Source organism: Phodopus roborovskii, unplaced genomic scaffold, assembly GCF_943737965.1.
Source record: "Phodopus roborovskii unplaced genomic scaffold, PHOROB, whole genome shotgun sequence".
NCBI lineage: Eukaryota > Metazoa > Chordata > Mammalia > Rodentia > Cricetidae > Phodopus > Phodopus roborovskii.
The window spans coordinates 3608679-3627953 of NW_026126646.1; the positions used below are offsets into that span (position 1 = coordinate 3608679).

Here is a 19275-nt window from a genome sequence, read left to right on the forward strand (position 1 = left end):
CCAGTCCGCCGCTTAAATACACTGGGTGACAAAGCCCAGATGCTCCACGACTCCACGCCCCTGGAACGGGTGGGACTGGAGTCCCGTGGTAGAAAGGCGGTGGGCCTTCCGGGCTGTGGTCTCTCTCAGGAACTGGGCAGGGCCAGGGCATGGATGCAAACCAGGTGGCCCCCTGAGACCCCTCCCCTGGACGGTTGTGGTTTCTGTCCTTGATCTGGTGCTTTGCCTTCACCTGGTTAGGGAAGGGTGGCCTGAGGTTTTTTTTTCAGGGAGGAGGAGGAAGACTGAACGCCAGCGTTACTATGAGGGCGCTCAGGGCTTTCACGATTTTCCTTTTTCGTTGGTTTGTTTTTGTTTTTGAGGCGGCCTCTTGCTCATTTACCCAGGTTGGCTTTGAACTCCTGGGCTGAAGCCATCCTCCCACGTCTGCCCCAGGGGGATCGGATCTAACAGCAGTACTTGAGGCAGTGCCTCGGTGCCCGAGACCAGGCTCTGGGTTGACCCTTGCAGGCCCATGTATTCAGACATTCAAAGTGTTAGTTAATCGTCATGGTTTAACCTGGTTATCCAGGACTGCTCCCATCAGCCAGAAGTCAAATGTATGCAAACCCAGCATATATACAAATATACAAATGGACCGAATTTGTTTAAAACGCCAATCCTGGATTTTTTTTTTTTTTTTCCCTCTGTAGGAAGAAAAAGAAATCCCAGGTGGATTTCCTGAGTGGTGTCCTTGTGGTTAAAGCCAGGAGCTAAGGCTCACCCTGTCCAGCCGGCCAGGTTGGGGTTTTGCATAATGTAAATGGGGCCCCGGGAGGGACAGCACAGCTTCCCTGGCGGCCTGGAGCCCAGGCTCGCGGGGCTGAAGTCCTCCATGTGCCGCGGCCCGCCGGCCGGGAGAGGGCGCCAGCGGGCCCGCACGTCTCACTGGGGGGGGGCGGGGCTGCGTGGTCTCGCGAGATCGTCACGTCGGAAGCGTCCGGAGCCAAGCATGGCGGACGCGGAGGTGCTGCTCCGGCGGGTTCCGAGCCGCTCCCCCTGGCAGCGGGCTCGCAAGGCCCGGCCCCACCTCCTCCTCAGCCGCCGGGGCCGTCGCCGGTTCGGGCTCCTGACCCGGGGCGAGCTGCGGCGCCTGCGACGGCGGCTGCTGCGGGCCCACGCGCTGGGCGGCGACTGGAAGCTGGGCGTCCCCGCGGGCGCGCAGGCGCACGAGGCCGCCAGGTGCAAGGTGCGGGCCCGCGCGCGGCCCACGGCGGACACCCGGCCCGCCGAGCCCCGCGACACCCGGCCCGCCGAGCCCCGCGACACCCGGCCCGCCGAGCCCCGCGACACCCGGCCCCGGCCCGCGCCCCGCACGCAGCCCCGGCGGTCGAACATCACCCAGCCCACGCGGGAACTAGGCTCGGGCCGCGTGCTGCTGCTGCTGCCCACCGGGGAGGTGAGTCGCCCTCCGGATGCAGGACGCGGGCAGGTCCGCCCTGGGGTCGGGAGTCTGGGCCAGCACGGGGATGGGTCGCGTCGCATCCGTCAGGCCCGCGCGTAGCTAGCTGCCAGCATCCCCAGTGGCCCAAACCACTTAGCGCGGTGGTTGCCCTGGCTTTGTTGTGGTCGTGGGCCGACCAAAAGCAAGGTCGGTAGCGTGCACGAAGTTAGACAGTAGTAGCGAGGCAGAGCCAAGGTTTAACTGGATGTGGACCCTGGTTAGGGACAGTGCCGGCCCGGGAGTTATGCACCTTTGTAAGCAAGGGGTTTGGGAGCCTCTCGGGAGGTGCAATGGGGGTGCGATGCTTAGGATTAAGTGAAAAACCTAAGGGAAGTTTGGTCGCATAGTACCGTGTAGTTTTGTTTTATGTGCCTGAGTGGTTTGCCTGTCTATCTGTACAGCATGTGCGTGCAGTGCCTGCCTGGGCCATAAGAGGGCGTGGGACCCTCTGAAGCTGGAGTTGAAGGGGTTGTGAGCCACCCACTTTATGGGTGTTGGGAACCAGACATGGATTCTCTGGCAGAACTGCCAGTTATCTTAACCAGTAAGCCACCTTTGCAGCCCCTGGGCTGTGAAGTTTGATACTTAGACATGGATTTTCAGAAACACCAGTCGCGCTGAATGCAGGGATGGTTGGATCCACATGAGTTTCATGAACAGCCTGTTGTACCTAGTCAGTTCTAGGGCAGCCTTGGCTACATTGTGAGGCCCATTCTCCAAAAAAAAAAAAAAATTATTACTATGTTACTAGCAAGTTAAGGTTTTAGGATTTTCCTGCCTTTGGTAGCAGTATTCATAATGGTTTGTTGTTGTTGTTTTCCTTTCCCTACTAGGGTTTTACTTTTAGTGGGATATGCCGTGTGACTTGCATCTATGGCCAGGTGGAAATATACGGCCATATCATCAAACAAGGCCAGCCTGCCCGAGATGTTTATTCTGCATACACCCACGCCTGCCTGACCATCAATGGGGTTCAATACCCAGAACCTGAGAAAAGTGGAAAGGAAATCAGGAGAGAGATACGGGCTGTGCTCAAGCCTCACATGAAACTGGGTAGGGTTTCAGCTCCTACACCAAGGCTAATTAATCATTTTAAGTGTTCATCATAGTCTGCACATGATACTCTATTTAAATCCTCACAGAGAGTAGGGGGGAGCAGAAAGTCTTACGTATTAAAGTACTGTTATTTCCACCGTTTCACACCAGATGTGTTCCAGGACCATGAAGCTGGTGGTGGTGGCAGGGTTGGGTCACGGCGCTTCCGCCCTACGCCAGAGAATCAGCTGCTCCGCTTTGTGACACACTGCACAGGTCTAAATTCTAATGCAGTGGCTTGCTCTTCTCTCTACAGATGACAGAAACTGGGCAATACAGAATTTCCCTCCTCTGGGTTCCGTGGTGCTGCTGGAGCAGCTGAGGACCCCTGCTGTAGACTTCATGAGCTTCTATGCGTGTGCGTCCTATGTCTTCCGGCAGGAGGTAAGGCCAGTGCTTGTGTGGGTTTGCTGGCCCCTTTGCAGCAGAGCGGTCAGCTGAATGTCTGTGCAGGGCACGTCTTCAGAATCACCCTCTCTGTCATGTGAGTGGGGTAGGTGTTACACAGCAGCACCTCAGTGTCAACAGTTAAGAGATAGTCTCTCCACAAGGTGTATCGTGGGTAAAGACACTTGCTGAGCAAAGCCTGATGAAGTGGGCTCCATCCCAGGTCCTCGCTCCTGGGTTTTGTTCTGTGGCCCCCACTAATGTGGTGTGACATGCACTCACCATGGCAACTGCAGAAAGGTCATCATGGACATTTTCCCTCTTCCTCAGTTTCATTGCCCAGCTGAAGCCACCTCTTTGTCAGCTATGGTAGGACAAGCCTGCAATCCCAGCACTTTTGAGGTGTAGTCAGGAGGATTAGGAGTTTGAGGCCATCTCCAGATAGATAGAGATGTGGAGGCCTCCCTGAGCTGCATGGCACCCTGTCTCCAAAAGACCGAAGGAGGAAAGACAGCCAGGTGGAGATGTCAGGTGGGCAATAGAGTGTGAGTCTGCAGTTTGAAGAAGATGGCAGGGTTATGGATTTGGGAGCCTGCAGCAGGGAGGGTATCTGAGAACACAAATTAGGTGAGAGAATGAAAGAGCATGTGATGCAGCGTGAGAGGAAGAGGGTATGAGGTCTGGGCCGTGTCACTTTGGAGGGGAAAATAAGGAAGCCACCGAGAAGCTGAAGAATGACCAGGGTTAGAGGCCTTGCAGGTCTAAGATGGTCTCAGACAGTGCAGGACAAAGATCTGGACCAGACTGGTTTCAGCACACTGGTGAGGGACAGCCTTGTGATAGAGGTGAAGGGGGGGAGAGAAACTAGATTAGGTAGTAAAAGACTTCATTTTCAAGGGGAAGAATGGTTATAGGGTGCTGTAGTGACAAAGTACTGTTAAGAGGGAATTATGAAATACTGTGCTTGAGCACACTGGGTAGGACTGAAGGAGAAGGAAGGACTGCTGGACTAACGGCCCTGCAGAGGGCAAGCTCATCTGGACGGACCTTGGGTCCAGGATGCGTGTGTTTGCTTATTAGGCCGTGTGGCATTGGGAGGAACAATGATGCTCTGTGTATGTGCTTGTACACATGCACCTTCAGATGCATGCAGGCACATGGAGAAGCCAGAGGACACCTTGAGTTCTGTTACTCTCGAGACAGTCTTTGGTTGGCCTGGGTTTCTGTCTGGGGCCTCAAGATTATTGACCAAGCTGTTCCCCAACACAGGCATTTATTTTGTTTTAAATTTTTTGTTTTGTTCTTCAAGACAGGGTTTCTTTATGTAGCTTTGGAGCCTGTGTTGGACCTTGTGGTCCGCCTGCCTCTGCCTTCTGAGTGCTGGGATTAAAGGTGTGCACGGCCACCTCCTGTCTTGTTTTAATATCTCTTTTTAGGTTTGTTTTTTGGTGTGGGTGTGTTTTGCTTGTATGTGTGCTTGTGTACACATGTGTGCCTGGTACCAAGGAGGTGGTGATGAAAATCAAACGCCAGTCCTTTGCAAGAATAGCTTTTTTGTGTTTTGAGATAGGGTTTTTTTAGGTGGAGTTTTCCCATCCCAGGAGCCACTTCCAAATTACCACACAGAGGATTATAGTAATTGTAAATGCTTGCCCAATAGCTCAGGCTTATTACTAACTAGCTCTTACATTTTAAGTTAACCCATATTCTTTATTTACACTCTGCCACAATGCGGTATTCTTACTGCATGGGACACTCATCTCCTACTCCCCCTGTGTCTGTTGGGGACTCCTCTGACACTACCACCCTTCTCCCAGCATTCTCCTAGTCTGGCTCCCCAGCTTAACTTTATCTGTTCAGCTATTGGCCAGTCAGCTTTTTATCAAACCAATCATAGCAGCAGATCTTTAGTGCACAAAGGATTATTCCACAGCAGGTTTCTCTGTGCTGCCCTGGCTGTCCTGGAACTCGGCTCTGTAGACCAGGCTGGCCTCAGACTCAGAGATCTGACTGCTTCTGCCTCCTGAGTGCTGAAGTTAAAAGTGAGGCTCCCTCTTCTAAAATGACTCTAGCTTTTATCAAGTTGACATAAAAACTGACTAGCACAGTTGGCCCCTTGTGAACTTGGCATTAGACGCAGATTGCTCATTAAGCTGTAACCTTCCCTGTTCATCCCCAAGATCTGATGTTAATACCAGCATCACAGTGTGGACCATTCCAAGTGGTCTTTGTTTGTTTGTTTAAGGTGTATTTATTATATATACAATGTTCTGTCTGCATGTATCCCTGCAGGCCAGAAGAGGGCACCAGATCTCATTACAGATGGTTGCTGGGAATTGAACTTGGGGCCTCTGAAGAGCAGCCAATGCTCTTAACCCCTGAGCCATCTCTCTGGCTCACTATTTGTTTTGTTTTTTTAAGACAGGGTTTTCTCTGTGTAACAGCCTTGGCTGTTTTGGAATTCTCTGTAGACCAGGCTGGCCTTGAACTCATAAAGGAGGACCTCTTAGGAGTTTGAGGCCAGCATGGTCTATGTGGAACCGCTTGGACTACAGAGAGACCATTTCTCACTCAAAACAAATAGGCACCTGGCCAGGCAGTTCATTTGCATAATTGCTGGAAGACAAATAGCTGAAGGACCAGAACAAGCAAAGAATTCTCTCTGGGAGAGGGAGCCAAGGCATCCCTGGTATGGGAGCAGATGGTGGGCAAGCTTAGAAGCTGCTATGAAAAAAGGAGATGAAGAGAAAGTGGTTGGGATATCACTGCATGGGGAATAAGATTCTGGGACACAGTATTGGCTGATGGATGTTTATTCAGGGAGAAATCATTTACACAAGAAACAGATGACCACCGAAGGTTCCTGTTCTGTGTCCCGAACCAGGAAACAAGAGAGTAGACTGGAGTCCAGCACCCTGGACTTAGTCCCCACAGTTCATGCCCGCACCTGTTCCGACACCCCAAAGGGCTGGTCAGTGCAACAGGTACATTGGGGTGGATATCTCACACGGGGTATGGCTGTGTGTTTGTGATTATTATTTCGGGATTTTAATTATGTGAATCTATGCACATGTGTGACAGATTTCTGTAGAGATCAAAGGTGTGAAGTCACAGCTCTGCAGGTGAAGTTACAGGAGGTTGTAAGCTGCTCAGCGAGGGTGCTAGAACTGCTAGAACGTTAGCCTTCAAAGAGCCCAGTCCCATTAACTTCTGGCCCTCTCTCCACACCCCACCCTTGCCTGTCTTTTGTTTCCTTCCTTTCTTTTTGAGACACAGTATTACTATGTAGACCAAAGAGACCTCAACTTTGTATTCCTTTTGCCTCTGGAGTTCTGAGATTACAGACAAGTACTACTATGGTTACTTTGTTTGGTTGGTTTTTGGTATTTGGAGACAAGGTTTCTCTGTGTAACAGACCTGGCTGTCCTGGAACTTGCTCTGTAGGCCAGGCTGGCCTGGAACTCACAAAGATCCACATGCCTCTGCCTCTGGAGTGCTGGGATTAAGTGTGCCAGTGGTTGCATTTTTATTTACTTGCTTGTGTGGGGGGGTGCCTGTGTGTAAGTGTAGTGTGCATGCATGTGGAGAAGCTGATATGGAATGTCTTGCTCAATCCATCTCCACTGTCTTTTGCTGAACCTGGGACCCAGCAGTTGTAGCTAGTGTAGCTAACCAGCTTTTTCCAGGGCTCCCCTGTCTGCCTCCCAAGTACTGAATTACAGGCAGCCCTCACTCTTCCCTAGTTTTATGTGGGTGCTGGGGATTTGAACTCTGGTCCTAAGTACTGGAGTCTTATACACTGAGCCATCTCTCCCTAGCCCTTCATGTGATTGCATTCTGGAGAGTTTTTTTGTTTTCATTTATATATCTGTGTATGCCACATATATTTTAGGAGGCCAGAAGATGGCATCAGATTTCCTGCAACTGGAATTAAGGTGATTGAGCTATCTAACGTGGGTGCTAGGGACCAGACTCTGGTCTTAGAGTTTGAATTGTATTTCAGAATACTCCTGTACGGACTAACGCAGAGTATGTCATGTTGAAGAAGATTGGCCTCAGAAGACAGAGGAAGAAGAAAGGTATCTGCTTGAGCGAGAGCGGCCTTTGTGCCCTGGGAGAGCTAGTCAGTGCCTGCTGTGGTGAGCATCACCTTGTCGCCTGCCCGGTCCGCATTCCCCATCGCCCCAGGACTGCGTCCCTGCAGTCCTGAGGACTGCCTGACACCGGGCCTTGCTGTTTGTTTTACCTGCAAAAGTAGATGGCTGCCCTGTCATCGTGTTGTGTGGCGCTTGTGACATTGGGAAGTCAACGTTCAGTAGAATACTGATTAACCAGTTGCTGAATAGGTAAGCATGCTTGTGTTTTCTCTTGGTCATCCGGGCATGAAGTGAGATTCAAATGGAGAAACTTGGTTTTTGTTTGATCTCCTGAGGCGTGGTCTCACTATAGACTAGTCTAGCCCTGGACTCTTGGTGATTGTCCTGCCTCAGCCTCCCCAGTGGTGTGACTACAGGTATAAGCCACCATGCCCAGATGATGGAAAGACTTGAGGTGGGATTGTGTTCAGCGCTGTGTGTCATCAGCTGGGCACTGGCACCCTTCACTGTGGTGACGGTGCTCACATACGGCTCTGACCTGTGCAAGAGGGTTGCTTGGTCTTGGGACTGTGTCATCCCCAAACTCAGGACTGCCTCGTTACATTTTGGTAATGGCCTTGCCTATTGGGAATGGGATGGGGCCTTGTCTGTACTGTGGTCCCTGATGATATCCACGTGTCACACAGAATGCTCCTACCAAGGAAAGCTGTGGACACTGTCTTTTTCTTCTCTAACAATTTTCAGCCTTCCTGGGGTTGACTATCTGGAATGTGATCTGGGGCAGACGGAGTTCACTCCTCCTGGCTGTGTTGCTTTACTTAACATCACAGAACCACTTCTGGGTACGTGTTACATGTTTCTTTATTGTCTCAGTCTTACAGGGTTTCTGTATAAAATGTAATGCAAAGTGAACTGTTGTGCCTCTAGCTTCCACAACAAAATTGAGTATGTTTTTATTTTAAAAAGTGTAACTCTTTGTTTGATGTAAATTTTGTTATTTTTTTTTTTTTTATTTGTATTGCTGTTTTGTCTGCACGTATGGCTTTGTGAGGTGTCGATGTGATCAAGGGCATTTGGGGCAGTTTGTTTCTGTTTTGAGACAGGATCTTGCTATGAACAGGCTGACCTCAGACTCATGCACGATCCTCCTGCTTCAGTTTCCCAGCTTCTGGGATCACAGGGTTTCTCTATGTAGCCTTGGCTGTCCTGGAACTCTCTTTGTAGATCAGACCTCTAACTGGCAGAGACACCTGCCTCTGCCTCCTGAGTACTGGGATTATGGGTGTGTGCCACCACCACCTAGCAACCCATATTTTTATTAACCTGTGTTCTGCCATGTGGCTTTAACCTCTCCCATTCTGCGTTTCTGACTCTATGGCATCTCCTGCAAGCCTAGATTCATCCCTCTGACTTGTCTTTCTGCTTGGAAGTTCTGTCTATGCTTTCCGCATATTACACCAATCACAGCAACACATTTCACACTGTATTTCTGCAACAGTTCCTTCTTCCTACCATGTAGGTTCTGGAGAACTGAACACTGGCTGCTTTGTCTGATGAGCTGTCATCGCCTTGGCTTTTTGTTTGGTTTTGTTTTTCACAGAGATCCACCTGCCTCTGCCTACACAGTGCTGGGATCGAATGCCTTTCCATGCTTAAGATTTATTTCTAATTATGGGGGGGTTGTACACCCGGGTGCCAGTGTCCTTGGGGCCCAGGAGATGGCATCAGATCCCCCAAACGTGGAGTGACAGGTTGATCATCCACCTCTTGACACCAAACTCAGGTCCTCTGCCAGAGCTGGGATGCTCCTGCCGCTGCCGCCATCTCTTCAGCTTTGCTCTGGGCTTTTCTCTCTCACTGTGGAGCTCTGGCTAGTCTGGAACTTGCTGCTCTGAATCTCAATCCAGCTGCCTTGCCTCCCAAAGGCAGGGAGTACTGGGAGGGAAGTTCAAGGGCTACCTGGACTACGTATGTGTCAAGTTCCAGGAGAGCCAGAGATGTTACACAGAGAGACCCTGTCTCTCTCAGATACCTGGGACAAATACAGCCATGTGAGAACATGATGGGGGTTGACTTACATGTGTGAAATTGGGGGTGTCTTTGACTTTCAGAAACATAATTGTGGTATTCTTGGAGGTTTGAGATTTCCAAAGATCTTTGTCCAGGTTGGCAGTGACACAAAATCCTGGCCACTGCTTGTGGCCATGGCATGGTTACTTCTGCTTAGCAGTGATGTAGATGGAACCCTTTAGCAGCAGGTCTCAACCTGTAGGTCATGACCCCCACAGGGGTCACATACCAGATATTTACATTACGATTCATAACAGCAAAATTACAGTTATGAAGTAGCAATAACATGTTATGGTTGGTGTCACCACATGAGTTGTGTTACAGGGTTGCTGTGTTAGTTAGTGAGGTTGAGGACCCCTGGCCTTTTTGTGTGAGAGGCAACTGCTTAGCTCCTAACTCAGGCTGTTATTTTCCTAGGACCACCTTACACTCACCCGAGGAGGCCGCAGAGGATGGTGTATTATGGGAAGATGAGTTGTCATAACGACTATGAGAATTACATTGAGATAATAAAATATGTGTTCAGAGATTACAAGAGAGAGTCCCCACTCATCATCAACACCATGGGCTGGGTGAAAGGTGAGCAGTGTCAGCAGTCACCATGTGTGCCGCCGGGTTCAAGTGCGGGCAAGCATAGGTCATCCCCCTGTCTCGCTGAGGGCACCCTGAGCTTCCAGTACCTCCCTCTTACCACCACCTCCCACTGTAGAGGTGTAGGCTTCTCTATCGCTGTCCATTCATTGTACATGGTGCTGAGACTTAAACCCCGTCTCACATGCTGAGGGACAGTTTCACCAAGTGAGCTCTGCTTTCTGGGCTTTGGATTGTTGGTTATTTTGTTGATACCTTTTTTTGAGACAAGTTTCTCTGTAGCTTTGGAGCCTCTCCTGAAACTCGATACTTAGACCAGGCTGGCTTTGAACTCACAGAGATCCACCTGTCTTCCTCTCACGTGCTGAGATTAAAACTGCCCGTCCCGTGTCTTTAGTGCTTGCTGTGCTATGCTCACGGTCTCATGGTCTTGCATCTGGTCTCACGGTCTCACGGTTTCTCACGGTCTCTCTTCCATGGCAGATGATGGGCTGCTGCTGCTGGTTGACCTGATCCGATTGTTGTCCCCCAACTATGTCGTTCAGTTGTCTGGCCGGGGTAAAACAATGCCGGCTCTGACCTCAGAATATGTGGAGCTCACAGATGGCCTATACACAAAAAGCAAGATCAAAAGGAGACTTCGGGGTTTTGAAATGGGAGAATTTGGAGACAGTTTGGAATTTACTGATGAAGAAAAAGACTCCTGTCCAGTTCCAGCCCTCACTGAACATAAGCTGATAGCTGTTCACTCAGAATTTTTATGTGATAAAAACGAAAAAAACAGGTAAGTAAAATGTCGTTGGGTAATGAAGCTCTCTGCAGTGGCCAGATTGTGAGCTCGCTTGTTTACAGGCTGGCCACAGTGGCTCTTGCCTATTCTCACACCTGGGAGGCAGAGCTGGGCATCATGAGTTCAGGGCCAGCCTGTAGCAAATTGTGAGGCCCTGTAAGCAGAAGAGGTAATCCTCTGAAGATTTAAAGGAGCGTCGTTGGGGCAGGGGAATCTCATGGAGATGGGGCTTCCCATATTAGTGGCCAGGGGTTCAGTGCTGAGGAGTCTTTGGGCTTCCTGTTATTTGGAGGACTGTGTCAAAACAGGGTTTTAGGTAGAGACTAGAGGGGCTGAAGGAGGGAGGGAGGGAAGCTGGGTAGGTGGGTGATGGGTGGGTGAGTAGGTAGTATTGGCCATTAGACCAGAGTCTTGGAGTTGCTGGCAGCTGTAACAGCCCCAAGTTTTGGGGGGGTTTGGGGAGGTTTGGGGAGGCCTCGGGAGGCCTCCTATGCTCCTGAGGTTCTGCTCACTTCTGCCCTCAAGTGGCTTTGGTGTGTTATTCTCCACTCACCTTGCTCTCTCTACTTTTCAGGGCCAAATACAACAAAATCTTTCGAGACCTGTCAGTGTTGGGCTACCTTAGCCAGCTGATGCCTTCTGTGCCAGGGCCGCTCACACCTTTGCACGGCCTGACTCCCTATCAGGTAATGAGAGCTGATGGCAGAAACCGTCTGTTTACTGATAAGACATGGGAGGCTTCCTGAGCCCTGGGTACCCTGCCTCCTGCCTCCTTCCCTAATGCTCAGAACAGCTCTGGGGTTTGGGTTCTGATAGTACCCCCATTCTTCAGAAGGGAAAAGTAAGGAATAGTGAGTGCCTGATGTCTCAGGATGCTGTAGGGCTCCGTGAGCCTTCCTGGCAGTGCCTGGTACATAGAGTACCCTCCTGCAAACCTTGTTACTCTGTCCGGTTCCAACACCAAAGGAACTTTGAGTCCAAGCTGCTGGGAATTGTTTTGGGGACAGCTCTTTGGTTAGGGGCTGTGGTGGAGATGGTTAGTGGTGAGAATACCGGTGATTGTTAGGAGCCGCTGACTGAGCTCAGAGACTACCCCGTGCTGTGTGGTAGGCTGACTTTTCTGTCCTGCCAGCCAGTTCACAAATAACCACACAGAGACTTCTTATTAATTATATTATAAATGCTCAGCTAGAGCTTAGACTTGTCTCCAGCCAGTTCTTTGTTTGTTTTTTGAGACAGGGTATTGCTTTGGAGGCTGTCCTGGAACTCGTTCTATAGACCAGGTTGGACTCGAACTCACAGAGATCCACCTGCCTCTGCCTCCAGATTGCTGGGACTAAAGGTGTTCACCACCAACGCCTGGCTTCCAGCCAGTTGTTACAACTTAAACGAACCCATTTTTATTAATCTGTGTGCTTCCCTGAGGCTCTTGTAATTCATCTGAACTTTCCACATTGCCTCTTCTGCTTCTGGCTCTGAATTCCTCAGACTCCAGCCTCCATCTTCGCAGCATTTTCTGTGCCCTGAAATCCTGCCTAGCTATAGGCCAGATTGACTTATGTATACTGTTTACATTTGTGCATGAAGACCATGAGAGGGCGCCAGATCTCATTACAGATGGTTGTAAGCCACCATGTGGTTGCTGGGAATTGAACTTAGGACCTCTGGAAGAGCAGCTGGTGCTCTTAACTGCTGAGCCATCTCTCCAGCCCTGCGACAGTGAGAGCAACACACATTCCCAGTGTTGGAAAGGATTACTCCACAGGACTATGCACATATACTCAGTCTGAGCTTCACATGTATGTGCGCGTGCACACAGGCACACACACACACAGAGTCAGTTACTTCACTGTTGTGGTGACAAAACACTATGACCAAGGCAACTTATAAAAGAAGGGTTAATTGGGCTTTTAGTCCCAGAGACTTAGAGTCTAGGGTAGCAGAGCAGTGACATCTGTGGGGGAGAGCAGTTGACACCTCACATCTTGATTCATAGAAGAGGCAAGCTGGGAACTGTGCAAGTCTTCTGATACCTCAACACACACACACACAACACACACACACCACACACACACACACAACACACTCACACACGCCACACACACACACGCCACACACACACACACCACACACACACAACACACTCACACACAACACACACACTCACACAACACATATACTCACACACAACACACACAACAACACACACACACAACACACACACAACACACAACACACACACTCACACAACACACACAACAACACACACACAACACACACACTCACACACAACACACACACTCACACACAACACACACACTCACACACAACACACACACTCACACAACACATATACTCACACACAACACACTCACACACAACACACACAACAACACACACACAACACACACACACGCCACACACACACCACACACACACACACCACACACTCACACACAACACACACACTCACACAACACACACACACAACAACACACACACACAACACACAACACACACACAACATGCCTTCTAAGGTCACACCTCCTGATCCTTCCCAAATACTTCTAATAATTTGGGACAAAGCATTCAAACCTAGGAGCCTATGTGGGCCATTGTCATTTGGATCAACACATACACACCAGCATTTTTTTTTTTTTTTTTTAAACCAAGAAGCATTTGTTGTGAAGGCGGGTAGGCTCCGTAACAGAGCGGGGGCTCCCTGGGCTTCTCAGGAGAAACTGCAGCTGCTGAAGAGGAGCTGCTCTTTGTGTGCCGCCATGGCTACCTGGCTATGTTGGACAGATGTCACTCTGTGGTTGAGGGATAGCACTCTGCTGTCTTTGCTCTTGTACTTCTGAGAATTGAAGTGGCCCATAGCACACTGTTCTAGAAGGCACCTTAGTAAATACTCCAAGATCATGACTAAACATGAATGTCACAGCCAGTTTGCAGTGGGTTTGCTTTTTTTTTTTGAGACAGAGTTTCTCTGTGTAGCCCTGGTTGTCCTAGAGCTCTCTACAGACCAGGCTGGCCTCAAACTCACAGACATCCACCTGCCTCTGCCTCCCAAGTGCTGGCATTAAAGGTGTGCGCCACCACTGCCTGGTACAGTGGGTTTGTTTTAAAAAAAGAAAGCAAATTTCTGTTCAGCAAAACACAGCTGGCAAATACTGCAGACAGGCATCCATAGACAGATGTCCAGAAGAAAGGGGGCCTAACTGGAACGGTAGCCCTGGCTGTCACTCTGGCTGCCAGTACCTACTGTGACATCCATCCCTTCCTCTGCACCCTTTTGGCTTAAGTTGAGGGAAGAAGAGTGGAGATCATATGGGTAGAAGTACAGGAAGGAGGGAACTGTGAAACCCAGGCTGCCTTGACCTTGTGGTCCTCTTGCCTCTGCCTGCCATATGCTGTGAGGCTAAGCATGTGCCACCAACACTCAGTCTTTTTGTTGGGGGGGAGGGTGTTTAGAGACAGGGTTTCTCTGTGTAGCCCTGCTATCTTAGAAATTTACTCTGAGTAGACCAGGCTGGCCTTGAACTCACTGAGATCCAACCACCTCTGCCTCCCCAATGCTGGGATCAAAGGTGCGTGCCACCACTGCCTGATCCACACCCAGTCTTTTGCCGTGCATTTTCAACCAAGCCGTCCCCTAATTTGGGCTTTCAACACCCAGATTGGCTGGGTATGATGTCACCCATGTGTTGGTAGAGTAGGAACCCCATGTGTTTGTAAAGTAGAGTAGGAACCCTGTGGCTTGCTGACTAGCCAAGTTAGCAAGCTTTAGGTTTGATGAGAGACCCTTTTTCTCAAAAAAAAGAAAAACAAGGTGCAGCTACATAGTAAGACTGTTTCAAAAAAAAAAAAAAAAAACAATGTGGAGAGTTGTCAGTGGGAAGATACCTACAGGTGTATGCTGAAAAATACAGGTGAGCACACATGAACACATACACACATAGAGAACATAATTAAGTCTCTAAGTCAGCGTTGTAGTCCATGCCTGTTATTAACTCATCGCTCGGGAGACGAAGGCAGTGGATTGCATGTCTGCAATCCACCAGGACTACATAGAATCTATGTCTCAGGAGGAAGCCTCTCGGAGTAGAGGTGAATCGGGGAGATGAACATTTATGGTTTATTCTCCAGGTCCCCTTCAATGCAGTTGCTGTCCGGATCACTCATGCCGATGTTGCCCCTTCCCACATACTGTACGCTGTGAATGCCAGCTGGGTTGCCCTTTGCAAGATCATGGATGATATGACAGGGTACACTCAGGGTCCCATCCTGCTTGCACAGAATCCCATATGTGACTGCTTGGGCTTTGGTGAGTTGAGAGTACATTATGACTCCCTGTCCACTGCACTAGAGACAGCTGATCTTGACCTTGTGCATTTTATTGGGAAGCGCCAGTCTCTGCATGCTCCCCCAGTGCTAAGTTCTTCCCCCTTAGCACAGCTCTTTTCTCGGCCTGCTGGTCCCTCACAGCTGAATGGGGGATGTCCAAATTCTTTGAATTAGACTTTCTCAAGATTTACTTTATTTGGACTGGAGAGATAGCTCAGAGGTTAAGAGCACTGACTGCTCTTCCAGAGGACTTGGGTTCAATTCCCAGCACCCACATGGCAGCTCACAACTATTTCTAACTACAAGGTCAGACACACACACACACACACACACACACACACACACACACAAAACATAAATGCAGGCAAAATAACAATGTAAACTAAAGATTTTAAAGTAAATAATTTTTTTTAAAGATATATTTTAAGTTTAGCTAGGCATGGTGGCTCACCCCAGGAGACACAGGCAAGTGGTTAGTTCTCTGTGAGTTTGAGTACAACCTGGTCTCCTGATCAAGTTTCTGGACAACAGGGGCTATGTAGACAGAGCGAGTTCCAGGACAGGCTCCAAAACAATACAGAGAAACCCTGCCTTCAGAAAAAAATGTATGTGTATGCACACAAGTGCAGATGCTCCTGGAGACAGAGGTGTTAGGTCTTAGGTTCCTGGAGCTGGAGTCTGCCTGAAGCTGGTGCTAGGAACTGAACTTGGGTCCTGCGGAAGCACAGCCAACGCGTTTAACCCTGCTGAGCCATCTCAGTACCCCTCAGTTGCTCTTTGAAGTCTGAAAGCAAAGCACTACAAATTAAAATTCCTTAATTTATCTTGTTTGTGTTTGCCTGTATGTCTGTGTGCACTCAGAGGCCAGAGGATGGATTCAAGTGCTAGGACTAAATGCATACATCACTGCCTGGCTCAGCACATGTTCTTAACTGCAGGGTTGACTCTTCAGCCCCAAAATAAAACTCCTTTTTTTTTTTTCTTGCTTTTTTGAGACAGGGTTTCTCTGTGCTTTTGGAGGCTGTCCTGGCACTAGCTCTGTAGACCAGGCTGGCTTCAAACTCACAGAGATCCACCTGCCTCTGCCTCCCCAGTGTGGACTAAAGGCCTGTGCCACCATAGCCTGGCCCCAAAATAAAAGTCTCAGTGTCAAGGTCAGGCTTCCCTTCCTGGTGGTTGAAGTGTGGACTGTCTGACAAGTGGCTGACTCTGCTCTGTCCTGAAGGCATCTGCAGAGGCATTGACATGGACCAGCGGCTGTACCACATCCTCACCCCGTTGCCTGCAGAAGAGTTAAAAGCGGTGAACTGTCTGCTGGTTGGTGCCATTTCCATCCCACATTGTATACTCAAGAAGCAGGTGAGCTGACACGACGGCCTTGCAGGGAATTCTGGCTGCAGGAATGAGCTGATGTTAGTCGGAGTCGAGGCAAAAGTCCTTTACCTGGGAGACATATGCTTTACTATGTGGTTTGAATGACATGAAGTGGGATGCTGGGTGCCTCAAAAGGTTTAGGTCAGCATCCCAGTGTAGAGCCAATAATAAGCGAAGGTAGCTTCCAAGGGCTGACCACCATGGACAGTCTTGTGCGGGTGTGTTTGTTTTGAGACAGGGTCTCACTGTGGAATCTTGGTTGACCTAATTTGTAGACCAAGTTGGCCTCCCAAGTGTTGAGATTTAAAGTGTACCACCGCCAGTCTCCTAAGACACACAGGAAAGCACAAGCGTGTTCATCTGCGTGGCCCCAAAGGGCTGAGTGGGTAGAGGTCGTGGTTGTGTTTAAGTCTTACCTGAGAGCTGCACACACCATGCACCGCCTCTCACAGTGTTTAGTTGGGGGGTGGGGTAGCGGGTCAGGGTAGACAGATGATACCTAGGCTTGTTGAAGGCATATCTGATGGTCATATATACATACACATAAAACCACATCGGTGAATGAATATATATATATATATATATGCACACACACACACACACACACACACTCACTCATATATATTTGTTTGTGTTTGTTTGGTTTTTTCCAGGTCGGTTTTCTCTGTAGTTTTGGCTGTTCTTGAACTCTGTAGATCAGGCTGGCCTCAAACAAAAATCCATCTGCCTCTTCTGGGCGGTGGTGGTGCAACTGTTAATCCCATCGCTCGGGAGGCAGAGGTAGGTGGATCTCTGAGTTCCAGGCCAGCCTGATATATAGAACTAGTTCCAGGACAGTTAGAGCTACATAGAGAGATCCTGTCTGGGGAAAAAGAAAAATCCATCTGCCTCTGCCTCCCAACTACTTCAATTAAAGGCCCGCATCATACTCTGTGTGTCTGTGTGTGAAAATTGTATAAATTGGATTTTTGAGGCAGGGTTTCTGTCTGGAACTTTCTCTATAGTACAGGCTGGCCTTGAACTCACAGAGATCTGCCTGCCTCTGGCCTCCTGAGTACTAGGATTAAAGGTGTGCACCACCACCACCCGGCTGTATATTTTTAAATTTAAAAAAGGAAAAAGGCCCTTTGAGGAACATCCTAAGTGTCTCGGGCTCCAGACACCTGCTGCCCAGCTGCTTCATACTGGCTTCCGGTTGGGAGAGTCCCTCTGGTCCTGGAGCCTGTTGGGACTGGTCTCTATACTGTTTCTTTATGTTTCCATTTCAGCCTGGGCTTGAAGGGACAATTCCTTACGTCACCACGGATTATAATTTGAAACTTCCTGGAGCATCGGAGAAGATTGGAGAAAGAGAGTATGAACATGCATTGCTTGGATACAAATCCTATAAGAGGAAATAAAGCCCCACCTACAACCTTGTCCTCAAGCCCAGAGTCAGTGGCCTTAGCTGGGCTTCGTGGCTGTGAAGAATACCCTCCTGATCGGTTTCATGTTGCTGGGAAATGTACTTCAGACCAAAAAGCTCCAGACTCTTTCTTTCTTTTCCCTCTAAGATGGGGAGGGTCTCCTGTCGCCATCACCCAAGTGTGGCATCACAGGCCTGTGTCACCACCACACCCGGCTTTCAGGCTTTTCTCTTCCTTGTTGATGTCAAACTTGGCCTCTCTTTGACTGGCTCCTCTGGGTGAGTGGAATGTCCTGAAGAGGGCTGAAACAGTGGGAGAAGCTGTGCCTCCTCATCAGACAGGGACAGTATGGCCTCTCAGTTGACAAGGACCTGACTATAGGAATCAAAATAAAATTAGGGAGTCAGGGGCCACAAAAATGTGCCAAGAAACAGTGCTCAGGTTCAGTGTGCAAGCTGCCTGGGTCCTGAACAGACTCAGAGTCACATGGCCCTGACCAATTAGGTGACCAATCAGACGCCTCATCCTTTCATGCCATTGACTCCCAGTCGTGTAGTCAAGTGTTAGCCGATTGTAGTTTGTGGGTCATTTTAATCATGGGACTTGTGTGTTGAAGAAGCTGCTCTGACATTCAGAAAGCCTCCAGACTGTTGCTACAGTCTGGGTATGCTCTGACTGACCCCTCCATTGAGGCCAGACACAATGCTATGGGGCCACCAGCCTGTGAACAGATACATTTGTGCCTGGCTTAGGCAAACCTTTGCTGCCAGTGCTTTCCTCTAGGGACCCGGAGGCCACTTGAGGTGCCATTTCTTTCTAGTGGATTCTGTAATTAGAGGTGACTGGATCAGGCCACTGAGGAACTTCTCAGGTTGTCATGACCAAGTGTCAGGACTCACCTCCCAGTGGGATCATGTCAGAGGCTGTAGAAGGTTGAATATTCATCTTCACATACGCCATTGATGAGCCCATCTTGTCTGTAACCACCCCAGTGGGCCCGTGTTGTCTGCTTGGCCCGTCTTTGTGACACTACGTGGTGGCCTCAGCATTTGGCAGAACTGCAGCAGCGGGTCTGGACCCCTTTAGACCCCTGAAGGACTCACTGGCTAGCTGTCCCTTATTTATATCTACCGTTACCTTGTGTTGTCTTTGTTTGGTGGGGAACGCCTCTCATGTTGCCCAGTCTGGTCTCTGATCCTGAGTGCCGAGATGACAGGTGTGACGGTCTCGGCCCCACCGTGCTTCTGTGTCCCCACATTTTCCTGTCTTCACAAGAATAAAGACCCTGAAGTGCAGATGTCCCCTTGGCATTTTCCGGGAAGGTGTGCTTTTAGCTGACCTTCACTCGTGGGTCCCCACCAGTGGAGACCCTGTGTCAGTGCAGAGGGAACTGTAGGCATTGGGCTGGTGGCTGTGAGGAGCAGTCACTTGGAACAGGATTCCTTGCTGTGGAGCCTGGCTTTGGGAAGACCTGCAACCATGTCTGTCCATGTGATCACCGGCATTTGGAGCAAAGAAGAGATGGCACAGTGGCATCTTTGGGGGAGAGGGGTTGTTTCTGTTTTGAGACAGGATCTTGCTATGAACAGGCTGACCTCAGACTCATGCCTTACTTTCCCAAGTACTGGGATCACA

At 49.6% G+C, this 19275-nt stretch overlaps 1 protein-coding gene across 1 annotated transcript; it reads left to right on the forward strand.

Annotated features, from left to right (window-relative positions):
* The first annotated feature begins 990 nt into the window (after positions 1 to 990).
* Positions 991 to 18925, forward strand: Nol9 (nucleolar protein 9). The gene is made up of 12 exons (XM_051173847.1): positions 991 to 1438; positions 2317 to 2536; positions 2835 to 2962; positions 6969 to 7104; positions 7224 to 7311; positions 7807 to 7904; positions 9550 to 9711; positions 10207 to 10507; positions 11088 to 11199; positions 14663 to 14840; positions 16086 to 16219; positions 17503 to 18925. Exons 1-12 carry the CDS (start codon positions 992 to 994, stop codon positions 17632 to 17634), a joined length of 2136 nt encoding a protein of 711 aa, XP_051029804.1. The 5' UTR covers position 991; the 3' UTR covers positions 17635 to 18925.
* The last annotated feature ends 350 nt before the right edge of the window (positions 18926 to 19275 follow it).

Coding starts and splice junctions, on each gene's coding strand:
- Nol9 (XM_051173847.1), top strand. CDS start 992: ATGGCGGACGCGGAGGTGCTGCTCCGGCGGGTTCCGAGCCGCTCCCCC. Junction 1,439..2,316: donor TGCTGCTGCCCACCGGGGAG/GTGAGTCGCCCT, acceptor TTTCCCTACTAG/GGTTTTACTTTTAGTGGGAT. Junction 2,537..2,834: donor CAAGCCTCACATGAAACTGG/GTAGGGTTTCAG, acceptor TTCTCTCTACAG/ATGACAGAAACTGGGCAATA.